We start from the raw sequence: 25,382 nt of genomic DNA on the forward strand, positions 1-25,382 counted from the left end.
CATGCGAAGGCCATCCAGATGGTGGAAAAAGAGCTTGGTCTGGAAGATGATGACGACGAGGAGGAGGAGGAGGAGGAGGAAGAGGATTAGAATTTATTTTTTATTTATTATGTAATTTTTAAAATTTATTATGAGATTTTATTAATCATTATGTAATCGGTAACATTTTGAGTTGAATAAAATAATTTTCTTGCATTATTTTGAATGTCTAAAAAAATCGAGTGAAATAACTTAATCTGAAAAAGAAATGGTGATGTGGAGGAGAGAGAAGTGAGAGCTGGCACTATAGCCCATGCACCGTGGAATAAGAGTGGGGTGAGAGTGAGGGTAAAAGCTGATGTGGCGAGGCTATAGGCAGTGATGCATTGGCACCAGCCTAAGACTGCTCATAGTGCAAGTAACTTCAGTAGTAACTTAGGAGCCAACTCAGCAAATTTGCTTATGTGGCACTGAGTTAAGAGCAAGTACAATAGAGTCCAGTCAGCTGGCTATAAGACATTAAATAATATATCTTAGATGAGTTGGAGGAGAGAGAAGGGGAGAGAGAAGAGAGGTGAGCTACTATGCAATAGCCAGCTCTTGCACGTGCTCCTAGGCACTTTATGAGAGTGAAAGGTGGGCCATGTGTTAGTAAAGTAGTCCATTCTTATAGCCAACTATTATACATGTTAGCTATATGGTGACTACAAATGACATGACATCTTGTTATAGCCAACAGTTGGCTATATTATTGGAATTGCTCTAATGAGGAGAGAGGAGGATAGAGTAACATAGCTAGTTACTGTAACATCACACTTTTCAAGGCACAATGAGTCTACAAGCTAATTAATGGAGTACTAACTTGATGTTACTATGCACTATAAGGGTAGTAACATAGACTAGTGTCATGTACATGTTACTAGTTGAAGTTACTATGCACTATGACCAGCCTAAGTAGACACCAAGGACAAAGGAAGAATGCAAAAAGGTAAATGTTACCGAAAAGCCTAGATTTTGAATGGCCAGCCACATGCTTCAATATTGGACACCAAAAATTACCAACAATGACATGATAGCGCACTAAAATTTCTACTTCTATTATTAAATTATATTGATAGTAGGTAGCATGGAGGAAATAGTTGGGGAGAAAACAATACAAAATTACTTTTCATGGAAATATTATTACTGCAATGTATTACTATTTATTTTTATCCAATAGCACCAACATCTAAAAAACCACTAAAAACACATATACTATACTAAACAAACTAATATCAAACGAATCTAGCCACGCAAATGCGTGGCTCGCCTTGCTAGTTCTAATTTAATTTACAAGCTTTATTCACCGTAGATGATGGAAAAACATGGCTACACCGGCAGGTGACATAGCCACACAATTGCAAGATTCATATATACACTTTAAGATATTATACCACTTTCTTTAGATATTTGAGATACGTAGGGAAGCATATAAATAGTATGAAACATTGAGAGGCGTAAGTTAATCACTATACTAATTAATGCCATATTCCTAGTATGCTAGTATATGGTCATGAACATCCGAGAAAAATATTAAACATAGAAAATTTACTTTAAGAACTTGTTGATTTTATTTTATCACAAATATTGTATATTCATAATGAGAAGTGTATCTTAATTTATGTAATATTTATTATTATATTGATTTTTTTGCTTGATATCCATATAAAATTCATTGATGTATAGAGAAAGTAAAAAAGTTTAATATAAATTTTATCATGATAACATTTTAGTTGGGCGGCTACAGTATATTGAAACCTAGTGCAATAGGATTCGGGAAAAATCTTTCCTAGCCGGTGAATAATGCCAACGGCCATTTTGAAAACTAAATTATCCAAGACAATATATATATTTCCAAAAAATGTACTCATTACCACCCCAGTCCATGTAATGCACGGCCCCTTAGAGATAGGAACATCCATGCGTATGGTGGCGTCCAAAACTATTGATCACTTGTAGACTATTAGCGTAGAAATAAAAGAACATTTTTGCCGAGAACCAACAATTGAAGGATCGATGTAACTCCGGTTCATCGGGAATCAAGACCTGATATCAGGTGTCCCTTGTTCAAACTCAGTTCTATCCCGACATTTCATTCAATAGTGCGATAGTTTAAGTTTTTGGCCTACTTTGTTAATGTTAATATTTTGCACTCTAATCTTTAGTTTACGGAATTTACTATGTGAAGTACAAGGACAACTAAGATTAAATGATACCTGTTGGGGATTAGAGGTAAGATGGCCGAGATATATCGATACCAGGATACTCATTCGGGAGTTTACACTGTTTTAAGATTTAGAAGTCTATGAAAGCATAAGCCATTCTTTAAAATCAAAAGAAAATACATTAAACGGCTTTGAAACCGGATTCAGAGTGCAAACTATTTCGACTTAGAAATACTACTTAACAAAAGGCATAGGGGTGTGCACGCGTTATGTAACAGCACAGCGGCAACCAAAAAACAGGATATGACAAAGCCTGACCATGCCCCGATTATCTCTATCGATCGACCATCAGACGCGTAGCTTTCAGAACCGGCGGTACAGGGCCCGGAGAAGAAGGAAAGCAACCGGTAATGGCAAAGCAGCAAAGGGCAAAGCGGACGTCGCGCTCCATCGACCACGGACAGCTCTGCTTTGTTTGCTTGCTTCCCTTGATCCCCTTCCCCAGTCGCTACACGCGACACGACACAGACTCCGTTTCACATCAGCCCACCGGCGACGTGCCGTGGAACGAAAGCTGGCATCAATAATCAGACACACCGATCCTTGCAACAACAGCATCTATGTGATTCGACACTGACAGAGTACGCGCATGGTTCAGCAGAATTTCCACAAGATCCAGACATTCTTGCACAGAACTTCCAGGAACTGCAATGGCGCATAAAGATTCAGACATTCTTGCACAGAACTTCCAGGAACTGCAATGGCGCATTCATACTGCATTCACGACAGAAATCGTTCGTGGATCACACCAATCCGTAGTACATAATGAGTAGTGAACACACACAGGGCAGAGAAAACAATTTGTTCCTGGAGATTACATAACCTGTCCCAATCCCATTCTGGGACCTCTAATCAGGTGAAAAACTGAAGCTGCCTTCTTGGAACTGCACCACTGCTTGGTTGCAAGTGGCAGTTCGCCTTCAGAGTCTGCTCACAAAGAATTGCCTGCTCCTCCCACCTATACAAGCGGCAAGGAGCTTCCTTCTAACTCGCTACGCTATCGCCGCCCCTCGTGTCCGCTAGTATGGTCAGCCTACGTGCCATTTTTGTGAAGTCGCTGCAAAAGTCAAAAGTGTTGTTAGGTTAGTATCTGGTTTGAACAAGACAACGAATGGATAGAAGAAATAAATCTATCTAATTCAGAGCAAAATTTTCTAATGGGTTAGCATATGGTCTGGAAAAGAGTACAAATGGAGAAAGGAACACAGAAGTTCTAGCAGGAAATGACGTTTCTTTGGACAGTATGGAAACAATTGGTTTTTCTCCGGTGCGGATTCGTAAAGTCAAAGTACCGTAAGGAGGATGCTTCCAAGGCAAGAATACGTAGAGTTTCGGTGCTTCAAGATAAGCTGATTTGGATGTATTAGCTGGAAGATCTACGATGACCGACCGAGCGACTACAAATGCGGCAATTTCTGATATCTTGCAGTGCATGCATAGTTTAAATTGGCGGTATTGAGGTTGTCCGATGCGTGTTATAAAGTGCTACAAACAGGTAAAACTGAAGTTTCAAGCCAGCAATGCTACCGGAAAATTAGGTATGTGCACCTATATTTAAGACTGAATGTACCGAAATATCTAACTGATTTCTAAAATGATTAGCACCTTTCTTAAATGATGAGCTAAAATGGGTGGCGTTATGCTTGAGCAGAAACAGAATACATTTCAATCTGAAATAATACCAACCTGAAAGGTTCATCTCCAGTGTGTTTGAGTGCCCCAGCGGCATCACGGTAGAAAAGATGGCTCATCAACTCAGCTTTCTCGATGCCGAACATGTCAGAAAGCCGGCCATACAACTCTTCATACGAGCCAACAGCAGAGAGATCGAGCGTGCGGCCAACGTCCTCAGACTGCATGAATATCTTGCAGTGCCCGGTTTCCAGCCCAAGATCAAGTACCTTGTTGTCTTGGCACAATGGAACTCCTCCACATGACAAGTTCTCTGTATGACCATTCTGGTTGCTCTCTGGGCTGGGAGTATCAGAGTTATTCGCCGACTTCTCGGCACTCCCATCAGAAGGGCTCTTCCTAGCAGCAGTTGGAGAGAAACCCCCAGAATTACCTAGTGTTATTTGCTGCTCCGTTAGTATGGGTTTTCCAAAGAGCATCAACTGGGTGGGTGCAGCCTTCTTGACATCTGATGATTTCTTGTTATTTTGGTGGTTACCAATGGTCAACACGCACGAGATGTCGTCTCGAGCTGCCGGGTGACCGATGATAAGCCCAGCAGCGATCCTCGGCGGCGCGCCGTGATCGATCTGGTGAAGCCCGTGCGGTGACAGACTCGACTGCAGTTTGTTAAGGTGGAGATCTGATAAAGATATACCAAATTGAGCATGCCTGGCTCCCTGTATGCCTGCAGGAGTACCGTCCGGGAAATAGCACATCGGACCGACGCCGCGGCCGAGCGGGTTTCCGTGGAACATTGGGCCCGGAAATTGGCCGTCGAGCGGGAGGTCGGGGTAGAACGGAACGCAGAGCTTCTTCCGAGGAGGCGAGAACGGAGCGAGATGAATGGACGGCATGTTTGAGACGAGCTCAACCAGCCATGGACTCACTCTCTTCACATTCTGCAACAGGTCCGGTTCATCCCAACTCACCTGCACAACAAAGCCATTCCAGGTAAGAATTCAGCATTGTGACAGTCAAATGCATGATCCTAGTAATCAATGAGTCAATGAAAGAATGTAATTTTGTAGTATTGCTGTCCTTGAATACTAGTAGATTTGTGTACAGAATTGAATACACATGACATGATGGAGAAGTGGAGATGTAGTATGTAGTACCTGAAGAAGTCTCCAAGGTGAATTGGGCCATCGAATGGGGTCGGCCACCTGCACGGCCGACACAGTCCCCATGAACCAGCTGATCCTGGACGAGTCCTCCGTCTCGAAGGCCATCTTGAACCTCATGCCGGCGCACCACTGGGTGCGCATGGCCGCCCTGACCGATGCCGCCTTGACGCAGAACTCCGGCGTGCTGGCCCTCGGGTAGTAGAGCACGTCGAACGGCTGTCCGCTGACGGCAAGATTGGCCGCCTCGGCGACCTCCTCCGGCCGCACCCTCGCCCTCGCCTTATTGTTCCCCCTCGCCCCCATCATCTTGCTGTTGTTGCTGCCGTCCTCGTCTCCCCTCAGGAACATGGAGAATCCCCCGTAGTTGCCACCCGCCGCTCCAGCGGGCGGCGGCGGTTGAGGCAGCAGGTCCGGGCCACCGATGCCTCCTTTCTTGGCGCGGCGGATGCCGACGCAGAGATCCCCGTTCTCGGTCCTCATGAAGACGATGGAGTCCCCGGCGACGAGCTTCTTCTGGTTGACGAAGGAGCTCCATCCCGTGGTGAGCAGGTGGCGGCGAGGCGTGCCGCGGTAGATGTGTCGGAACTTCCAGACGACGCCGTGCACGTCCTTGGCGAGCACGGTCTGGACGGGCGGGTCGGCGGAGTAGTCGAGCCGCGGGAAGATGGTCTCGGCGCAGTAGCGCGGCACGGAGAAGCCGCCGCCGTTGTTGGCGTCGGACTGCGTGAGCGTCTTGGCGAAGGAGGCGGGCTTGTCCTCCTGCGCGGGGGACGCAATGGCGTCGTCGGCGTCGCCGGCGTCCTGCGGCCGGGCGGGGACGAGGCGGATCTTGGCGAAGACCTCGTCGGTGTCCGGATCGGCCATGAAGCGGACGGCGGCGACGCGGCAGAGCACGAAGGGCGGGACCCGGCCGCCGGGCGGCGGGAAGTCGGCGGGGCCCGCCGCGTGCTCCGCGTGGCCCTGCGGGAAGTAGTAGACCTTGGAGCCGACGGGCGGCATCTGCACCATGCCGCCGGCGCAGGCGTGCCACAGCTGCGGGTCCAGGCACCTGTCGTCGCCCCGCTCCCCAGCCGCTGAGTCCACGAACGTAATCATCCTCCACTCACCGCCGCCAACAACAACGACAACCACCACCACCACCACCGGGAGCGGGAGCGCAAAGCAAGAGAATTTCCAGCAGAATTGGGCAGTCCGCACCAGCCGCAACAACTTTCTCCCCCGCCTTACCTTACCGCGATCCCCCACCACCACTACCACCACCAGGAGCTTTTCCGCAGCGCAGCCGCCGCCACCAGCAGCACCATGAGAGCCCGGTTGAGCTGAAAAGAAAGAGGGGAACAAAAGAAAGGTAGAATTTTGGGGTCAGAGACGTAGCACGGAGAAGGAAAAAGGGCGCTCAGGCAAGCCCCGACCGACAGCACCGCGATCCATCCATCCATCCGGCCACCCGTCCAGTCACTCACCTGTCGACGCAGCTGAGCTCCACCAGACAGATCCCTCCAAAGCTGGATGGCTGGAGTGAGGACGAAGCGGAGGGCAATCTTGGCACTCTCCCTCTGCTCCTGCAGCCTCGCTCTGCTGCGGTTGCCTCCTCTCCCTCCAGTGTCCCTCAGACTCTCAGGTGCAGCAGCAGGCCGGCCGGCAGCAGCCTCAGATTCCCCCAGACTGCAGCTGACACGGGGGCACAAAACAACTAAATAGGGACAGGGAGAGAGGGGAGGGAGGGGATGAAGTCAAGGCTAAAAGCTGGGGATTAAGCAAGTACTACTACTCCTACTGATAACTCTTTCTTAGCGGTTTAATTATTGTTTATCAGTCGCTGGCTGCTTTTCACTTCAGTCCAGCCAGCCTACAAAAAGGCACTCTCCAACCGCTAGTCTATCAGCTGCTACCAGATATTTTTACTCTAGTTGGATTAAGGGCTTCTCCAGCGCCGCGACGCGTTTCGGACGTTCAAACGGACGCGTCGTGTCCGTTTGCGTCGGGCCAAATTATCGAAATCGTCCGGGCGTTCGTTTGCGTTGGGGTGGCTCCAGCGGCACGACGCATAATTTTTTTCATTCATGAAGCCATAATTTACATGAAAAAAAACATAAAAAAAACCGGAATGACGTGCTAAACTACTGGTCATCGTCGCTGATGAGGTCAATCAACTGCGGCGTCGGCCATGGAAGCTCGTACGCCGACGGTGGAGGAGGTACCGCCGCATGGGCAGGAGGCTGTGGCCAGGGATCCCACGCTGGAGCAACAGAGCGAGGCGCGGACGTTGGAACGCGACGGCGTGGCCGGAGGAGTCGCCGGCCTCCCCTGCGCGAGCGCTGACTCGCGGAGCTAGATTGCGAGTCCATCCCACAAAGCGAGCTCATTGAGATCGTCCTGCTCGCTGTTGGCCAGTGCCATGGCAATGGCCTCCTCCTCGAAAATGTCCGGCGGCTAGGTCTCCGGATCCCACGCCGGCCCGCCGTCGTCGTGGTCGTACTGTGCCATGGTCACGTCCTCGTGCTCGTCCTCGTGGTCGTTCTCTTCTTCTTCGGCGGCGATCTCGCGCTCAAAGTAGTCTACATCGGCGAGGTAGGCAGCGCGGCGGCCCGCGTCGAACTCCCACGTCCCGAATGAAATCCAGTTGTAGGAGTTCAGCGCGTACGCCGGATCCTCCAGCAGATCCGGCGGCAAGATCGCTCGGCGGCGGCGCACCTCGTCCCGCCGCTCTCGGCCCTCGCGCAGCAGGGGGGACCGGCACGCGCTACGAGTTCAGGTACCAGCCCCCTCCCGGCAAGTTCGCGCCCGGCCATGGTACCGGCCGGTTTTCCTCCCATAGCTGCCGCGCAACGTCAACGCGGACGTACCGGCCGACCCATGCCTTCTTGCCGGAACGCGAGCCACTAGCCTCCTGGTCGTTCTTCGTCTTGCGGAACGGCTAGCATTTCTTCCCCATGGCGTCGGTGTGGTGGATACTGTGGGATTTGGCAATGGTTTGGTCGGGGAAATGGGCGCCGGCAGCGTCCCTTTAAGAGGCTCCGACGCCATCTCGCCTTCAATGGCTCGCCGCGGCAACGCCTACTAGCTGCGCACGCTTGCGGAAGCCGAGGCACGCCATTAACGCGGACCTGCAAAGGCTGCAGCGCGCCGCCCGGAAGTAATGTCGCGGAAGACGAAGCAATTGTGCCGCTGCCAGGCGGGCCCGTGCGAGGACCGAGTGGACACTTTGCGCGTCCGCAGAGACGCAAACCTGGCGGATATTTGGGCCAGGTTTGCGTCTCCACGGACGGCCCGGTCACTTTGCGTCGCCCCGCTGGAGGTGGTGCCAGACGCATTTCCGGTCACGGCGGACACAAACGGTCGCTCAACGTCCATTTGCGTCGCGCCGCTGGAGATGCCCTAACCCAACACTACTTCCTTAGTCTAGGAAAAAACTTAAGCATAAATTTAGTCAATAAAATATGAAGAACCTTTATCTATAAAAGAATGTTGCAACTTTGTTTAAATTTAAATGGATCCATACACCCTTTAGTGTATATATTAAATTAAATTTAGTGTATACCTTATTCTTTAGGGTGAAAATTCAAGGTCTGGACTTAATTAGTCTTGTCTAGCAATAACCTTGTTGAAGGCATTGTCTTGAGACCGGACTATCAGCAGGGTGAAAACTCTACCGAGCGATGATGAGGATTGTGCACAGTTTCCTTCTTGGAGACATCACTTTTGGAGTGACTGGAATTCGGGTGTTATCCTGATGGTGGATGTATTTTTGCTGCTAGGGATGAAATACTGTAGGGAGATATTTTTTTTTCTTTTCTTGGCTATATGCATCTGTACTACCGTTAGGGTATTACGTTATTGCATAGGCTGGATGTCATTGATATCTCTCGATATTAATATATTCCTTTTATCAAAAAAGATAAATCTCTGATTTTTTACGAAGAGAGTATATATATTAAAAATATATTGAATAATGGTATAGTTTTTAAGACATACACAAAATAGTGTCTATATATATTTAAATTTAAATAAACTTACGATATCCCTTTATGAATAGAATTACCACCTCTGTCTATAAAAGGATGACCTAAGTTTATTTAAATTTAGACATATCTTTAACATCTTTTTATAGATCAGAGAAATAGGAGGTGGCGTTTTGGCTCATAGGAGCAAATGCTCCTATTATACAAAATAATTAAAAAACAATTTTTAAAATGTCAAAAAATTCTGACATAAATTTTTTGTTGTACATCGTGACATTCTATGTTAGTGCACAAGTTTTCATGGAGAAACAACATTTTATGTGGCGTGTACAAAAAAGATAAAAAAATGTCCTATACGTAGTCGTGTTATAGCATCAAAATTTATCTTTTTTACTGGAGCCACAAATTTTTATAGTTTTTTTTTAAAACTTGTGTACGAACATAAAATATGTAGATGTACATGAAAATTTTTAGTTTAGAATTTTTTGACACTTCAAAATGTAGATTCACACAATAGGAGCAAATGCTCCTATGAGCCAAATTGAATATCCCAGAGAAATAGTATTTTTTTTCTGAACTAAGATACTACCCTAAAAACCGACACGCAGGATCATGACTTGCTTCTTTTGCATTAGAAACACATTTTGTAACAGAGAGAGAGAGATGGAAATCAGGATGGCATGTGTGGAGGGGAGAGTGCCGGCTGGATTCACATGACCAGGTAGGTGACTGATGCTCCACTCTCAGCTCATTTCTATCCTGTGATCTGAATATCTGATCACTCACTCGAGCTAAGCTAACTAATAATGCAACTACCAGTGCGCGGTGTGGTGGGGCGCCGCGACGCGAACAGCACGCACGGGGATCGGATCGGGTGGGGATCGGGAAGATGTTTTTGTCGGGAGGAGGCCGCCGTTGAATCGCCTCGAGATTCGTTCGCGTCGGTTCAACCGAGAGCACACCGTGCGGTGCGGTGCGACCCGACCAGTCAACTGGTGCCCGGGGCGCCAGACCGCTCGCACCCCTGTCGACGACATGTCAAGGTTTCTTTGTTGCCCTCCTTCCGTTTGCTTGCCACATTTTCTTCCACCCACCCCTAGCCTAGCCCTCGAGAAACGAATCCAAGCCCTACCCGGATTGCATCCCACGAAGGACAAGATCACCATGTTTGAGCTTTCAGGAGCAGACGTGGCGGCCACGGTAGCGGCGCAGCCCTAATAGCGAGCGAATTGGATAGCAGCCCAACATCGGATCACCTCGAGAAAGTTGACGACATCAATCTTTGCTCCTCTTGGGTGGCCTCATTGTCGGTACGAACCCGAGGGATACTTGCGCTATGGGGGAGCACCACCTCTGTCCCATAAACGAGGGAAAAGGGAGTTTCATTTCCTACCCTTACCCTGTTCGGCGGGATGCGGAGTAAGCATAGAATCGAGGGCAACTCGTCGATCCAGCCTTTGCCACTGGTCATGAAGTGGTCAAATGTCCTGGCCTTGAGTCCTCTCAACTCTTCTCCGCTGGCCTCCATGACTTAACCATTCCTCCGAGGTGGGTCACCGAGTGAAGCAGACATTGGCGCCTATTTTCTTGTAGTGGGACGGGAAAGCTCCTTTCCTGAACTGCAAGCCATTGCCGGTGATGATGCGGTTGTGCACACCCAACCGGCACGCAATGCCCCGTATGAAGCTGATTGCCGCTTGAGCCGTGATGTTGAGCACAGCCTTTTTTTTCTTTCAAAGCAATAATGTTGTGTAGTCCCACCAAATTAGGGATCATCAACATGTAAAATTAATTCAAAAAATCATTCTGAAAAAGCGTGTCTCTGTGAGATACATTTCAGCGTTTTGTGTGTACCCATAATTGAGTGAACGGTGCAGTAAACATGGATGTAGTTGTTTATATTGTTTCTCTTAATTTCATCATATGTTTCAACTCCAAAGGATGTATATTACTCCCTCGTTCCTATAATATGTTGCGCATAATTTTTCCTGAAAGTGAAATTTACAAAATTCACTCCCATTTTATAAAGTTTGACTAAAAAATGTAAAATAATACAAACAAACTACGATACCAAATATATATAGTATGAAACAATATTTCATGATAATTCTAATAATATTAATTTGGCATTGTATGTGTTCGTATTTTTATCAATATACATGATAAATTGTATAAAGTTTAACATTAACTAAAATTTGTAAGCAATGCTTGTTGAGCAGGAGTGGTTAAGGAACTCTTAAAAGTTTACCATGGCAAGCAAAAAATTATATTTTATGGTCACTTTAATCTTTCAAAAGCACCAGAAATCTTTAATCTCTTCAGTATCGAAACCACTAGATTTCCTGGCTCCACCTAATTGTGGTTTTTGTGATGATGTAGCGGCGGAACTGCACATGTGCTAACCCGCCCAACTAAATAATGGAATAAAAATACATGGTTTTCATTTATATTCATGAAAATAATGGAATTCGATAAGGTAACTGATGTTTTTATTTCTAATTTTTCTGTAGTTTCCCTATTTTTAAAATTTGTGTATTCAATGATTTTTTAGGAGCTTCATGATTTTTCTATAATCCATATTCTTTTACCTTCATTTTTTTCTTGAGTTCTCATGTAAATTTTTATTTCCAAAATATTTTTTTTATAGTTTTCACATAGGAGCATGCTTTTTCTTACTTAAAAGAATTTTTGTTTTATGTTTTTTTAGTTTTTTTTGGGTTGAATGAGTTCTCAGTTGTCCACTGAATCAGTAGAAACCACTTCTAATGATGAAAACTAATCTAGAAGACTCATACATTTGGAGGACCTAGAATTTACGATATTAAAGTTGAGAGACAAAACTTAGACTTTGTCAATAATGAGAATTAAACACCAGTCGAAAAATACATCTTTTCTCTTACTCTATTTTTCCTCTTTTAGCGGGTGTCCAGAATGACAACTAAACACGGGTCGAAAAATACTAAAACCTAGAGGATAGAGACAAATATTAATCCACAACATCTTTTCACAAGATATGTAGTACAATAGGTTTTATAAACAACATGAACATAGGACCATTGTCGAGTGGAAATTTCAATTATATATCGATATAAGATCATGTACACATAGGGCATGTGACACATTTATCCAAAAGATTTTTGTAACTAGCATGATAAATAGTACATGCATATGTGAGTAAACAATTAAAATGATTAAAGATATTTAATTCGCATTACTGACTAATGCTTGTTACTGAACAAAACAAGAAGTTCAAAATGGAGTACTTGGAAACCAAGCTAGTTTCACAAAGCCAAACAGTCAATTAGAACTAATTAGCAAGAGCAAGAAAGAAATAATTAATATCAATTTGCCTGCAGGGAAATGGACCATCTAGATTAGTTGAGTGTGTACTTGATCCATTCCGCATGATGTCGTCAAACTCTTATTCAAAGAACCAGATATACTATATTGTGTTCGATGAAACCTCCCTTTTATTCGACTTAATCGAAGCACGACCGATTAAATAGACAAGTCTCCCTTCAACTAATTTAAACAAGGAATTCAGACTAAAGACGCTGATGAATTTAATTTCCTCTAGTTGATTGTGCATGGGCATGGCCCAATCAAAGCTCGCAATTCTTCTGTTGTCAAAGCGTGAGTGCTTTTGTCAGGCTCGGATCGGATCTTTCCTTGACATGGTCACAAGAGGGAGAAGGATACCAGTATCTCCAAATGTGAGACCAGAAAGAAATCATGGATAAATTATTGTCGTGTCACTGAAAATAGCAGAAAGCTAGGAAAGTGTTCAACAGTTCTGATTAGTTCAAGTGTCGTTGAATGATTTGGACCGACAAGCGTGTAGAAGATATGGTCAAGTCGCCCGCTGTCGACCATATTTATACGACTGTCTCGCTTGATTGGTCGCATGGGAATGAATGGCCACTGTAGAGCATGTCACCATGATGTGGTGATGGTTGGACTTGTGCTACAGCTTGATTTGGTGGCTGCTAATTAATCCATTTTGTTTTCTTGCCTGCCCAGCTTAGTATTAAATTATAGGATGCTTGTGTCACTGATTAAGAACTCTCATAAGTATATAGTTGTGGGGTTTCCTTTCTTGATTAATCAAAGTGTGAATGGAAATTGATGACATGCATATAGTATCCCCATCACGTACGTACGTACTACCTTCATAGTGGGTAGTAACTTATACAATATATGGTATCATGCATTGTATCATTTATTATGTTGTAGACTAATCTTTCCTTGAGGTGTCTAATGTTATGGTAACATAGCTAGTTACCACTCACTCTCTTTGTTCATTTATTAGCACGCCATATCATCAAAATACCTTGAGATGTGTGATGTTACTAGCTATGTTATTCCCACTATGAGACTGCTCATAGTGGGAGTAACATAGGTAGTAACATCACACATATCAAGACATTTTGGTGACATGACATACTAATAAATGAAGAAAGAGAGTGAGGTGGTAACTAGCTATGTTACCATAACATCACATATCTCAAGGCAATATGAGTCTACGACATAATTAATGACACATTGCATGACACCACATCTAAGGCTGCTCATAGTGGGAGTAACATAGGTAGTAACATCACACACCCCAAAGTATTTTGGTGACATGGCATGTCAATAAATGAAGAAAGAGAGTGGGGTGGTAACTAGCTATGTTACCATAACATCACACTTCTCAAGATAAGATGAGTCTACAATCTAATAAATATGACATGCATGACACCACATATATGTAACTACCCACTATGAAGGTAGTAACATAGGGTAGTAACATACACCATGTTACTACTCTATGTTACTCCCCACTATGACTAGTCTAAGATACTTCCACTATGAAGGTAGTAACTTAGACTAGTAACATGACATATGTTACTAGTCTAAGTTACTCTCCACTATGAGCAGCCTGAGCAGTCTAAGTTAACCCACACAAGAAAACAAGGGGATTCCAGAGAATATTGTGCGTCTAAAACATTTGCTTTGGTTGGCGCTTAAGACCAACAAGGACTGTAAAGCAAGATCCTGACCGAAATTGTTGTCCCATCCCACCTAGAATCTTCTTGTCTTGACTCTGCCGAACTTGCTTTGCTTTTGGTACACCAACCGTGTTGATCTGACATATGTAATCTGTTGATAAGATAGTTAAGCTAAATTAGTTCTAGGCTTCCCATATAAGGGACCTAACCACCTAGCCAAGGAGTAAAGCACAGCAGCATGAAAGATGCACTTATTATCAATTAGTCTATATATATTGCTAGTGCTTGTGTTTTCTTCCTTGAGAAGAAATCGGTACACATATAGCTAGCTAGTGGATAAAAGAGAGCATGATTTCGCATAACTAGGAGAAGGTTTGTCTACTTCTAACTGAAGAAAATCCTTTTTGTCAGTCGTATTTTCAAGTTCATATGTTCGGAACTGAACAATATTCAACATGTTACAAATAGTTTGTTCATTCATTCCCCCCCCCCCCCCTCCCCCTACCCCCCAATTTTTTTTTGTCTTAGGCGACTAGTGTTGCCAAAAGTTGCTCGTGTAAGTTCCAAGATTACAAGACCGGCATCTTGCATAGTACAATTTTTTTAAAAAAACACAGTACAAACGCAGACGCTCACAAACACGCATACACTCACCCCTATAAACACACATACGCACACCCTATCCCTATGAGCACCTCCAGAAGACTGAGCCGGCGTATTGGATCTTGAAATTGACGAAGTCACCACAGACGTCTCATTGGAGTCAGAATAGTAATTTCTTTAGAGGATGGGAATGTCATTCTCTTGGTTTCTTCATCACGCAATGTGCTCACACACACATTGTAAGCATGCAGCGCCTGGCATAGCGAGGCCGAAGGCATGTTAAATTGGTAGCTAATATCGATAGGTTCACAAGAAAATTTAGTACAAATGACGCCCATGTGTTCCATCTCGCAGAAAGGTGACCACTAAGAACACTGCATAACTAATCATATTTCTAAATTGCCAGCCAAATGGGTTGAACAAAGCTTGTGTGACCATCTCCAATAGATTTCACTCGGAGTGCTAAAACTCCCAATATCATTATGGGGTTTCTAACGACCCAACATAGTCATGTCCACATGTATATGCGCCTTCACTGGCTTACTAACCTCCTCAACTTGCTCTCAAACATATTCAGAATACTAGTTGGTGGGGGTAGAGTAATAGCTTGTACATTTTTTCCACTATAACAGTGCAAAATGGAAGGATGAAAACAAACATTGGATCGTCTCGTCACAATCAAAGATTTGCTTGAGACATAAAAGGACATAACGCATCAAAATTATCATTATTCTTTCCTCTTATTGGCGGATAATTGTGAAGTCATGTGAAACAAGCAAAAAAAAGGAGGAACCACAAAGTATAAATGTGCACTAACGCTGTTAAAAATTCTAGTTTGGGGGTGGCCTGAGTTGCACCATATACCGCCACGAGGACCCATTAAAACTAAGACGTGGAATTTAACACAAAAGTCACTACCGTTAACATTTTCTTAACCTGAAGTGGAGACTAATTGATATGGGGCAAAATTTTCCCAAGAACTACCCATGGAGAGAAGCAAAATATGGTATATCTTAACCAACACACAATTCGCTAAAAAGGAGTAGAAATTTTGGATCTTTCATTTCCAATAAAGCTAGAAAATACAATCTATGACGCCGAACAACATGCAACTAAACAATGTTTAGCCTTGTCACCGAGACTGTTGTTATTCTGAAACATTGATCTCATTGAAACCTTAAGCACGAGCACCTGTTATTTTTACCGGTGCCACTAAAACTTTTATTTTTGTCGTAGTGACCAACTTCGTAAGCATCACAACATCTAGCCATGTCTAAGTGATCGTAAACCTGCAAGGTCACACATTTAAGATCAAGGAGCCAGTTGGATATGATCCGACTAAAATGGGGTTGGTTCGAGTTGGACAAGATCTGGACCAGGACTGAGTGTGAGTTGGACTCACAAGTGAATATATAGGGCCCAAGTGAGTGGGCTGCAAGGGTTGTAAAGCCCACACTTCACTCCCTATATAAAGTGGGGCGGATGCTGCCCAAAGGGCACGGTTAGAGAATTTCATGAGTTGGAAACCCTAGCCCCACTTAGTCCAGCCGCCATACTAGATCTAGCAGTCCATCGTCGGTGCTCCTCCTCATGCGCGTGGATACCGGCAGACGCGTTGCACGTGTGGCGGTTCAAGGCGAAGGAGTTCGCGGATCTGGGAGCTATTCGTGGGATCAGCTTGGAACGGATCGAGGACTGCACTGCCCCGACGCATTCATCATTCCGCACCTGCGCGTATAGCTAGTGGTAGTCCTCGTGGCCTTCTTCCTCATCTAGATCTTAGTAGTGCCGCATAGGGAAACGATTTTTTTCTACGTGGCCCAATAAGAGGGAATCAAAGGCGAATGAAAATTGGACTAATAGTTGATGAAGGTGGTATTTTAGGTTCGATTCATCGGGTAGGATGTAATGGGAGAAAGGGACGATTGCTTCCATCGAGACATGCCGAGTTAACGAGGCCTTTTAACGTGGTATTTCAACCGGACCATAATTTGGAAAGGAACTGCGGGTTCATAGATGATGGCCTCACTCACACAAGGCCATCATCTACGGGGCAAAATTTTGCCAAGACCTACCCATGGAGAGAAGCAAAATATGGTATATCTTAACCAACACACAATTCGCTAAATAGGAGTACAAATTTTGGATCTTCCATTTCCAATAAAGGTAGAAAATACAATCTATGACGCCAAACAACATGCAACTAAACAATGTTTAGCCTTGTCACCGAAACTATTGTTTTCCCAAAACATTGCTCTGATTAAAACCTTAAGCAGGAGCACCTGTTATTTTTACCGGTGACATTAAAACTTTTATTTTTGTCGTAGTGACCAACTTCGTAAGCATCGCAACATCTAGCCATGTCTAAGTGGTCGTAAACCTGCAAGGTCATACACTTAAGATCAAGGAGCCAGTTGGATTTGATCCGACTAAAATTGGGTTGGTTCGAGTTGGACTCGAACTGGACCAGGACTGAGTAAGTGAGTTGGAATCAGTGAATATATAGGGCCCAACAGAGTGGGCTGCAAGGGTTGTGGAGCCCAATATCCACTCCCTATATAAAGTGGGGTGGATGCTGCCCAATGGGCACGGTTAGAGCATTCCATGAGTTGGAAACCCTATCCCCACTTAGTCCAGCCGCCATACTAGATCTAGCAGTCCATCGTTGGTGCTCCTCCTCATGCGCGTGGATACCGGCAGAGGCGTTGCACGTGTGGCGCTTCAAGGTGAAGTTGTTCATGGATCTGGGAGCTATTCGTGGGATCAGCTTGGAACGGATCGAGGATTGCACTCCCCCGACGCCCTTCATCATTCCGCACTTGCGCGTATAGCTAGTGGTAATACTCGCGGCCTTCTTCCTCATCTAGATCTTGGTAGTACCGCGTTGGGAAACGTTTTATTTTTTTGCTACGTGGCCCAAAAGGAGGGAATGAAAGGAGAATTAAGGCGAATGAAAATGAGACTAATAGTTGATGAAGGTGGTATTTTAGGTTCGATTCATCGGGTAGGATGAAATGGGAGAAAGGGAAGATCCTTCCATCGAGACATGCCGAGTTAACGAGGCCTTTTAATGTGGTATTTGAACCGGACCATATATTGGAAAGGAAGTGCGGGTTCACAGATGATGGCCTCACTCACACAAGGCCATCATCTATGGAGCAAAATTTTCCCAAGACCTGCCCATGGAGAGAAGCAAAATATGGTATATCTTAACCAACACACAATTGCTAAAAAGGAGTAGAAAATTTGGATCTTCCATTTCCAATAAAGATAGAAAATACAATCTATGACGCTGAACAACATGCAACTAAACAATGTTTAGCCTTGTCACCGAGACTGTTATTATTCAGAAACATTGCTCTCATTCAAACCTTAAGCACGAGCACCTGCTATTTTTACCGGTGCCACTAAAACTTTTATTTATGTCGTAGTGACCAACTTCGTAAGCATCACAACATCTAGCCATGTCTAAGTGTTTGTAAACCTGCAAGGTCACACACTTAAGATCAAGGAGCCAGTTGGATATGATCCAACTAAAATGGGTTTGGTTCGAGTTGGACTCGAACTGGACCAGGACTGAGTAAGTGAGTTGGACTCACAATTGAATATATAGGGCCCAACTGAGTGGGCTGCAAGGGTTGTGAAGCCCACACTCCACTCCCTATATAAAGTGGGGCGGATGCTTCCCAAAGGGCACGGTTACAACATTCCATGAGTTGGAAACCCTAGCCCCACTTAGTCCAGCCGCCATACTAGATCTAGCAGTTCATCATTGGTGCTCCTCCTCATCCGCGTGGATATCAGAAGAGGCGTTGCACGTGTGGCGCTTCAAGGCGAAGGAGTTCGCGGATCTAAGAGCTATTCGTGGGATCAGCTTGGAACGGATCGAGGACTGCACTGCCCCGACGTCCTTCATCATTCCGCACATGCGCATATAGCTAGTGGTAATCCTCGTGGTCTTCTTCCTCATCTAGATCTTGGTAGTACCACGTAGGGAAACATTTATTTTTTTGCTATGTGGTCCAACATGAGCGAATGAAAGGAGAATTGAGGCGAATGAAAATGAGACTAATAGTTGATGAAGGTGGTATTTTAGGTTCGATTCATCGGGTAGGATGAAATGGGAGAAAGGGAAGATCCTTCCATTGAGACATGCCGAGTTAGCGAGGCCTTTTAATGTGGTATTTCAACCAGAGCATAATTTGGAAAGGAACTACGGGTTCATAGATGATGGCCTCACTCACACAAGGCCATCATCTATGGAGCAAAATTTCCCAAGACCTACCCTTGGAGAGAAGCAAAATATGGTATATCTTAACCAACACACAATTCGCTAAAAAGGAGTAGAAAATTTGGATCTTCCATTTCCAATAAAGCTAGAAACTACAATCTATGACACCGAAGAACATGCAACTAAACAATGTTTAGTCTTGTCACCGAGACTGTTGTTATTCCGAAACATTGCTCTCCTTGAAACCTTAAGCACGAGCACGAGCACCTGTTATTTTTACCAGTGCCACTAAAACTTTTATTTTTGTTGTAGTGACCAACTTCGTAAGCATCACAACATCTAGCCATGTCTAAGTGGTCGTAACACTTAAGATCAAGGAGCCAGTTGGATATGATCCGACTAAAATGGGGTTGGTTCGAGTTGGACAAGAACTGGACCAGGACTGAGTAAGTGAGTTGGACTCACAAGTGAATATATAGGGCCCAACTGAATGGGCTACAAGGGTTGTGAAGCCCACACTCCACTCCCTATATAAAGTGGGGCGGATGCTTCCCAAAGGGCACGGTTAGAGCATTCCATGAGATGGAAACCCTAGCCCCATTTAGTCCAACCGCCATACTAGATCTATCAGTCCATCGTCGGTACTCCGCCTCATGTGCGTGGATACCGGAAGAGGCGTTGCACGTGTGGCGCTTCAAGGCGAAGGAGTTCGCGGATCTGGGAGCTATTCGTGGGATCAGCTTGGAACGGATCGAGGATTGCACTGCCCCGACATCCTTTATCATTCCGCACCTGCGCGTATAGCTAGTGGTAATCCTCGTGGCCTTCTTCCTCATCTAGATCTTGGTAGTACCGCGTAGGGAAACGTTTTATTTTTTTGCTACGTGGCCCAACAGGAGGGAATGAAAGGAGAATTAAGGCGAATGAACATGAGATTAATAGTTTATGAAAGTGGTATTTTAGGTTCGATTCATCAGGTAGGATGAAATGGGAGAAAGGGAAGATGCTTCCATCGAGACACGTCGAGTTAACGAGGCATTTTAATGTGGTATTCCAACCGGGCCATAATTTTTAAAGGAACCGCGGGTTCATAGATGATGGCCTCACTCACAAGTCACACCCTCCCAATTTTTAGCACCACAATAAATGAAATTGTGTGTTGTACTAGATGTATATATTGGGGATATTTTTTTGGAAGGGAACGCAGGTCGATAGTTCCCACAGCCATCGCCGCACTCACACCCTTCCAATTTTGACCACCACAATAAATGAAATTGCTTGTACATAGCGACCCATCTCCAACGTTCTTTTTTGCGCTCCTTTATTTATATCCGTGGAGGGTTTAGGCTGGCATAGAGAAGGGCGGGAGTTTGCAGAGGGACTCGTGGATCACAGACTGGGAGAATGAATGTCGAGAAGAACGTGGAAGAAGGTGTGGAGCACCGACCTGATTGGCTCCCCATTGGCTGGATTATGCAGGTAAAACATGGTGAGGACGGCTCTCCCTACCAGGCATACCAACCCTGTATTCATCTAAGAGGAAGTAGATTACTTTTAACATCGAAATATCCCCTCTTGTGTTGTTATGTACTTCTAATATTCTTTTGTGATATTTGATTTATTTTTTTGTTTCCCGTATTTTTTTTCTCCCGTGTCAGGGTTCAAATTCAAAATGAAGGAAGAGGTCCTAAACTACCTCTTCTCCGAGATGGACCAGCACTGGATACAATCTAAGGAGTCCACTGCACTCCCTGTCTATTTTTCTTAGTCTTGTGAGGTCATTCTATATTTTTATTTTACCTTTACCTACAAGGTAAAATAAAAATATAGAATGACCTCACAAGACTAAGAAAAACATACTAGGAATGCAGTAGACTCCTTCCATTGTATCCGGTGCTCCTCCATCTCGGAGAAGAGGTAGTTTAGGATCCCTGCCTTCATCCTGAATTTGAACCCTCACATGGGAGAAACAAAATTCTGGAAAAAAAAGTAAATCAAATATCTCAAAAGCATAACAGAACTATAGAACAACACAATAGAGAAGGTTCAGGTCTTAAAAGTAATCTACTTCCTCTTAGATGAATATATGGTTGGTATGTCTGGTAGGGAGCGACATCCTCACTATGTTTGACATGCATAATCCAACCATTGGGGATCCAATATGGTAGGTGCTCCACACCTTCTTCCACGTTCTCCTCGATATTCATTCTCTCAGTCTTGATCTACGAGTCCCTCTGCAAACTCTTGCCCTTCTCTGTGCCTTCCTAAATTATCCGCAGATATAAATAGAGGAGCACGAAAAAAGAATGTTGGCCATGGGTAGCTATGCACATGCAAATTCATCTATTGTGGTAGTCAAAATTGGAAGGGTCTGAGTGTGGCGATGGTTGTGGAACTATCGACCGGCGTTCCTTTCCAAAAATAGCCACAATATGTACAACTAGTACAACACACAATTTCATTTATTGTGGTGGTCAAAATTGGAAGGGGGTGACTTGAGAGTGACGCAGTCATCTATCAACCCGCAGTTCATTCCCAAATTAAGATCCGGTTGAAATTCGACATTAAAAGGCCTCGTTAACTCGACAGGTCTCGATGGAAGCATCTTTCCTTTCTCTCATTTCATCCTACGGCGGTAGCAATTTCTGTGGCATGTGCAAGGGCGTGCACTCAGAGTCCGCTTGACTGGTTTTGCTTCTCACCTGTCAATGGGTGGCTTGGGAAGGTATTCAGTTTTAAATAATGTGTGTTGGTGTATTGTCTGGTACTGACCCTATTCATGATCACCCCCTTCATCGCTTTTGTAGGTATTGCGAGTCGCTGGAAAGGTGGCTTCGAGTTGATCTTTGTATCTCCCTTGTAAGGCTTTGTGAATAATTCAATAAAACTATATGCATCCTTTGGATGCAGAGGCTGGGACGATGCTCCCATTTCAGAAAAACATCACCTTGAGCAGCTGCTAATCTCAGTTTCATTTGCCTTCCATTCCCTACTGCCTCGAGTAAAGAAAAGGAGTTGCTCCCTATCCATACTGCTCTCTCAGTCTCTAATCTAGACACCGACTTTCTTGAAGAAAATCAAAATACTTGTTAGCCTAATTAATGAATTAGTTGATTACCCGATGATAATAACTAAGAGCGTCCGAGTTTTGGACATGACTATCCCGGATTTTTGGACACTCTCTTTTCCAGACAATGATGAATAATAGAGCGAGTACATTACATGTTCAAAAACTAGCCAGCCAACGAGCTACAAGTTTAATTAACGATAAGTGATGCAACTAAAGATTAGATAAGAAACTACTACAAAAATTGCAGGTTCTGGAATTCAAGTGAATATTACGAGTCTAGATGAAAATACTCCTACTACACTAACACAGCAGCGGCGTACAAACACAAGAAGACCAAACAAAGCAGCAGCCAGTCACCGAGTCACACGGTGGAGTTCGCAAGCCTGGGGCGTCAGTCGTCACCCTACCCTGCATGCACATACCACACACCAACTATTAAGTTCTTGGAGAAAATTTGTACAACTCTTCAACACGAGAAGCTCTGCAAATATATGAAAATGAAAATGGCAACCCATAATACCACCACATGCCATGCATTATTGCATTTTCCATATACAAAGACAAATGATTAGAGAAAGCACAGAACTACATAGTGGAATGATCACTAAGAGATCATACAATCAGATTCAGTGGAGACAAGCATGATACATCACAGCCAAATTGCATAGCTGCAAAACCATCATGTGAGCCAGCCGAACCTAAGCATGCCAGCCTAATCAAATTTCCTAACTTACACAGTACTAGGGCTAGGATTTCCATTGGAGGTCATCACATAATACTAAACCCAAGCACGGTCAATAAAAAATGCTAAATGAAATCAAACAACCTATGCTGACACACACATCCATAACAACATCACATGCCATTTTGCAACAAATAGCCAGATTATGCCACTCTATACATTTCAATATGTGGTCACCTTTCTGTATCACGAAATGGGTACACATCACTCCAATACAACAACCTAACCTGATGCACAGCATGCCACTGAACTGTTCAAATATATAGTTCAGTTCAGGTCAACAGCTCAATGCCCGAAACCACAAACTTACCTAAACCCATGAGAGTCATAGAAGAAGGCCACCATGCAATCGCACAAAAGCAAGGGCCAAGAAGAAATAAATAAAAACCAAGGACCATCCATGCTACATGGTAAAGCTACCCTGGCTACCGTTTAGTCCTCCATTTTATCATTGAACAAGGAGAACAAAGCATGGTAAGCAAAGCAAACACTTCAAATAGACTTCACCGAGCCAAATTTGAATTGATCAAAACATAATGGTTGCTGTCAAGGCCTCTTAATTTGGCAACAAAATAAAGTTGAGTTTCAACTGTAAACATGGCAATATGTTTTTCCTAGAAACGATAAGATATGAAGATTCCATACGGACCGACATTGCTAACAAGCAGAAACAAGGCAATAGTTAACATCATATTGTAAGCATAGTCTAGAGTAAAGATGGTAGCTGTAGCAAATGAACAAGTTCATAGGAACAAAACAAGTCTTGGAAGCTCAAAGTGACTCGAAGGTCATGCCGATACAGAAGAACTTAAGTATAAGGAGCGAACCATATTAAACAAATTTAGGTAAAATAAACATTCAACTGGATGAAAAAGGACTTCACTATTAGAAAATACTAATTTTAGTACTACAACACTGCGATAATATTATTTAGAACAGGGAAGGAGGAGTCAGAGCATCTCCAACCGAATCCCCCAAAGCGAGTCCAGATAAAGCGTTGGATCGAGCGTTTGGGAGACATCGTCGCATGCTGCTGCTTTTGGGGTGCATCTGTTTCCGGTAGCGTCCCCTAACGAATCCCCAAAACATGTTAATAATATGAAATATAAGGTTTTTATTCAAATTTGTTTATATTTTACAAATTTTAATGAAAACTGTCTAGGTAATTGCCTCTAGCCCACTTGCCGTCCCTCTAGGCACTTGACGGCCCAGCCCCATCGTTACCTCCCCCCTCTTCCGCTTCTCCGAAGTCGCCGCCCGCCGCTCTCTCCGATGCGCGCTCGCTAAAGCATGCTGGGCCATCGCGTCCTCCAGGAGCCGTTGCTGCAGCGCCTCGTCGGTGTCATCCTCGGCCTTCTTCAGTGTCTCGAAGGACATGAGGATGACCCTCTGCTCCGCCGCCTTCTCCCCGTCATCTGACTCCTCCTTTGCGGGCGCCGCCTCTAGCCACCGTTGCTGCTCCGCGTAGAATGTCGTGTGAGCAGCCTCCTCCTCCGCCAGCTCCCACATCGCGTCGACCATGAACTGGTCATTCATTGATGCGAGCTCTGGGTCCTCCTCCATGTCGTCGTCCTCGTAGTCAAACTGGAAAATGGGAGGTGGATGCGGAGGCGGAGGTGGAGGAAGTTCGGAGGAGCCTAGACGCCGCAGCCGGTGTGGCTCATCATTGAATACGTGGTCGCTAGGTGGCGAGTTATGGTGTTGTGGAGGCGGAGGCATTGATTTCTGACGGTTGTAGTGGCAATGTCGAGCGGGGGCGGCCTTTTATAGCTGGTGGCGGCGCAGGAAGGCGTGAGGAGAAAGCGTGGGAAGCGGTGGAGAAGGCGCACAGACATGCGCGAGAATGCGAATGGCGGAGACGCGTGGAGGTGGTGCAGTGCCGACGAGACGGCTCGTCCGCACTGCCCTGGAAACCGTCGTCGACATTAAGGCAAAGCTGCATCGCTGCATTTCTCTGCGTCGCTGATGAATCGGGCCTACCACTCGCGGCGCGGGTTTTTGTTCTAGGCATTGGATACCATATTGAGCCACGTCGGACCAAAACGGGCTTCCGGGCATGCGGCTAGGGATGGTCAAACGTCCGGCGCGCCCCAAATCCATTTGGGGAACGATTTGGGCGACGCGACTCAGGACATGTATGTCATTGCAGTAAAATTAAAAATTCCAATATCCAAACTATGCATGAATTCTCGAGAGATTTTTTTTGGGATTACACAACAAACTTCAACCCAGCTGATTTATATACATGAACTAAGATTGGCATATAAGCACTTATGATTGGAAATTCTGGGTTAAGTTGCAACGGAAGATCATGATTTTAAATGGGTGACCTAGAGTTACCACTCCAAGTATCCCATCATGGATCCAAGTCTCACTCGCTTCCAACAACACTTGATCTCAGATCGACAACTGGTAGTGGCTCCTAACAGAATGGGCCAGCTCCCAAGTGACGTGAAGTTATAGTGACTAACCTTTCAATGTGATTTATGTCTAAGTCCTTTTTACCTCAAGATATACCTCGTTAAGATATAGGTGAGTTGTCGTCATCCCTTTAATAGTTCGATCAACTCTCTTCTCGATCCGTGATATGTGATTCGTTCGACTAACCCTTAGTCGACCGCCTCGGTTAACACTTAACCGACTTAACCGAGTCGCGCATGGCCATGCTTTCTGAATCATACCACCCGACAGGGCCCAGTGAATATCTCTCCAAGTGGAGGGGCAAAATCCCGTCTTGGTTAT

The 25,382-nt window shown here is 44.8% G+C and overlaps 1 protein-coding gene across 1 annotated transcript; it reads right to left on the reverse strand.

The window, feature by feature from the left end:
* Positions 1-2,929: 2,929 nt before the first annotated feature.
* On the reverse strand, positions 2,930-6,136 carry LOC124702588 (auxin response factor 18-like). The gene is made up of 3 exons (XM_047234749.1): positions 5,033-6,136; positions 3,930-4,846; positions 2,930-3,300 (listed from the first exon to the last, which is right to left on the reverse strand). Exons 1-3 carry the CDS (start codon positions 6,134-6,136, stop codon positions 3,228-3,230), a joined length of 2,094 nt encoding a protein of 697 aa, XP_047090705.1. The 3' UTR covers positions 2,930-3,227.
* Positions 6,137-25,382: the final 19,246 nt, after the last annotated feature.

The sequence above is a fragment of the Lolium rigidum genome, chromosome 1 (genome assembly GCF_022539505.1).
Source record: "Lolium rigidum isolate FL_2022 chromosome 1, APGP_CSIRO_Lrig_0.1, whole genome shotgun sequence".
Lineage (NCBI taxonomy): Eukaryota > Viridiplantae > Streptophyta > Magnoliopsida > Poales > Poaceae > Lolium > Lolium rigidum.

Excerpts from the sequence above, each read along its gene's own strand:
- LOC124702588 (XM_047234749.1), bottom strand. The coding sequence starts at position 6,136 with ATGATTACGTTCGTGGACTCAGCGGCTGGGGAGCGGGGCGACGACAGG. Across the intron at positions 4,847-5,032 it reads CACCTTGGAGACTTCTTCAG|GTGAGTTGGGATGAACCGGA; the intron begins GTACTACATACT and ends TTTGTTGTGCAG. Across the intron at positions 3,301-3,929 it reads ACTGGAGATGAACCTTTCAG|CGACTTCACAAAAATGGCAC; the intron begins GTTGGTATTATT and ends TGACTTTTGCAG.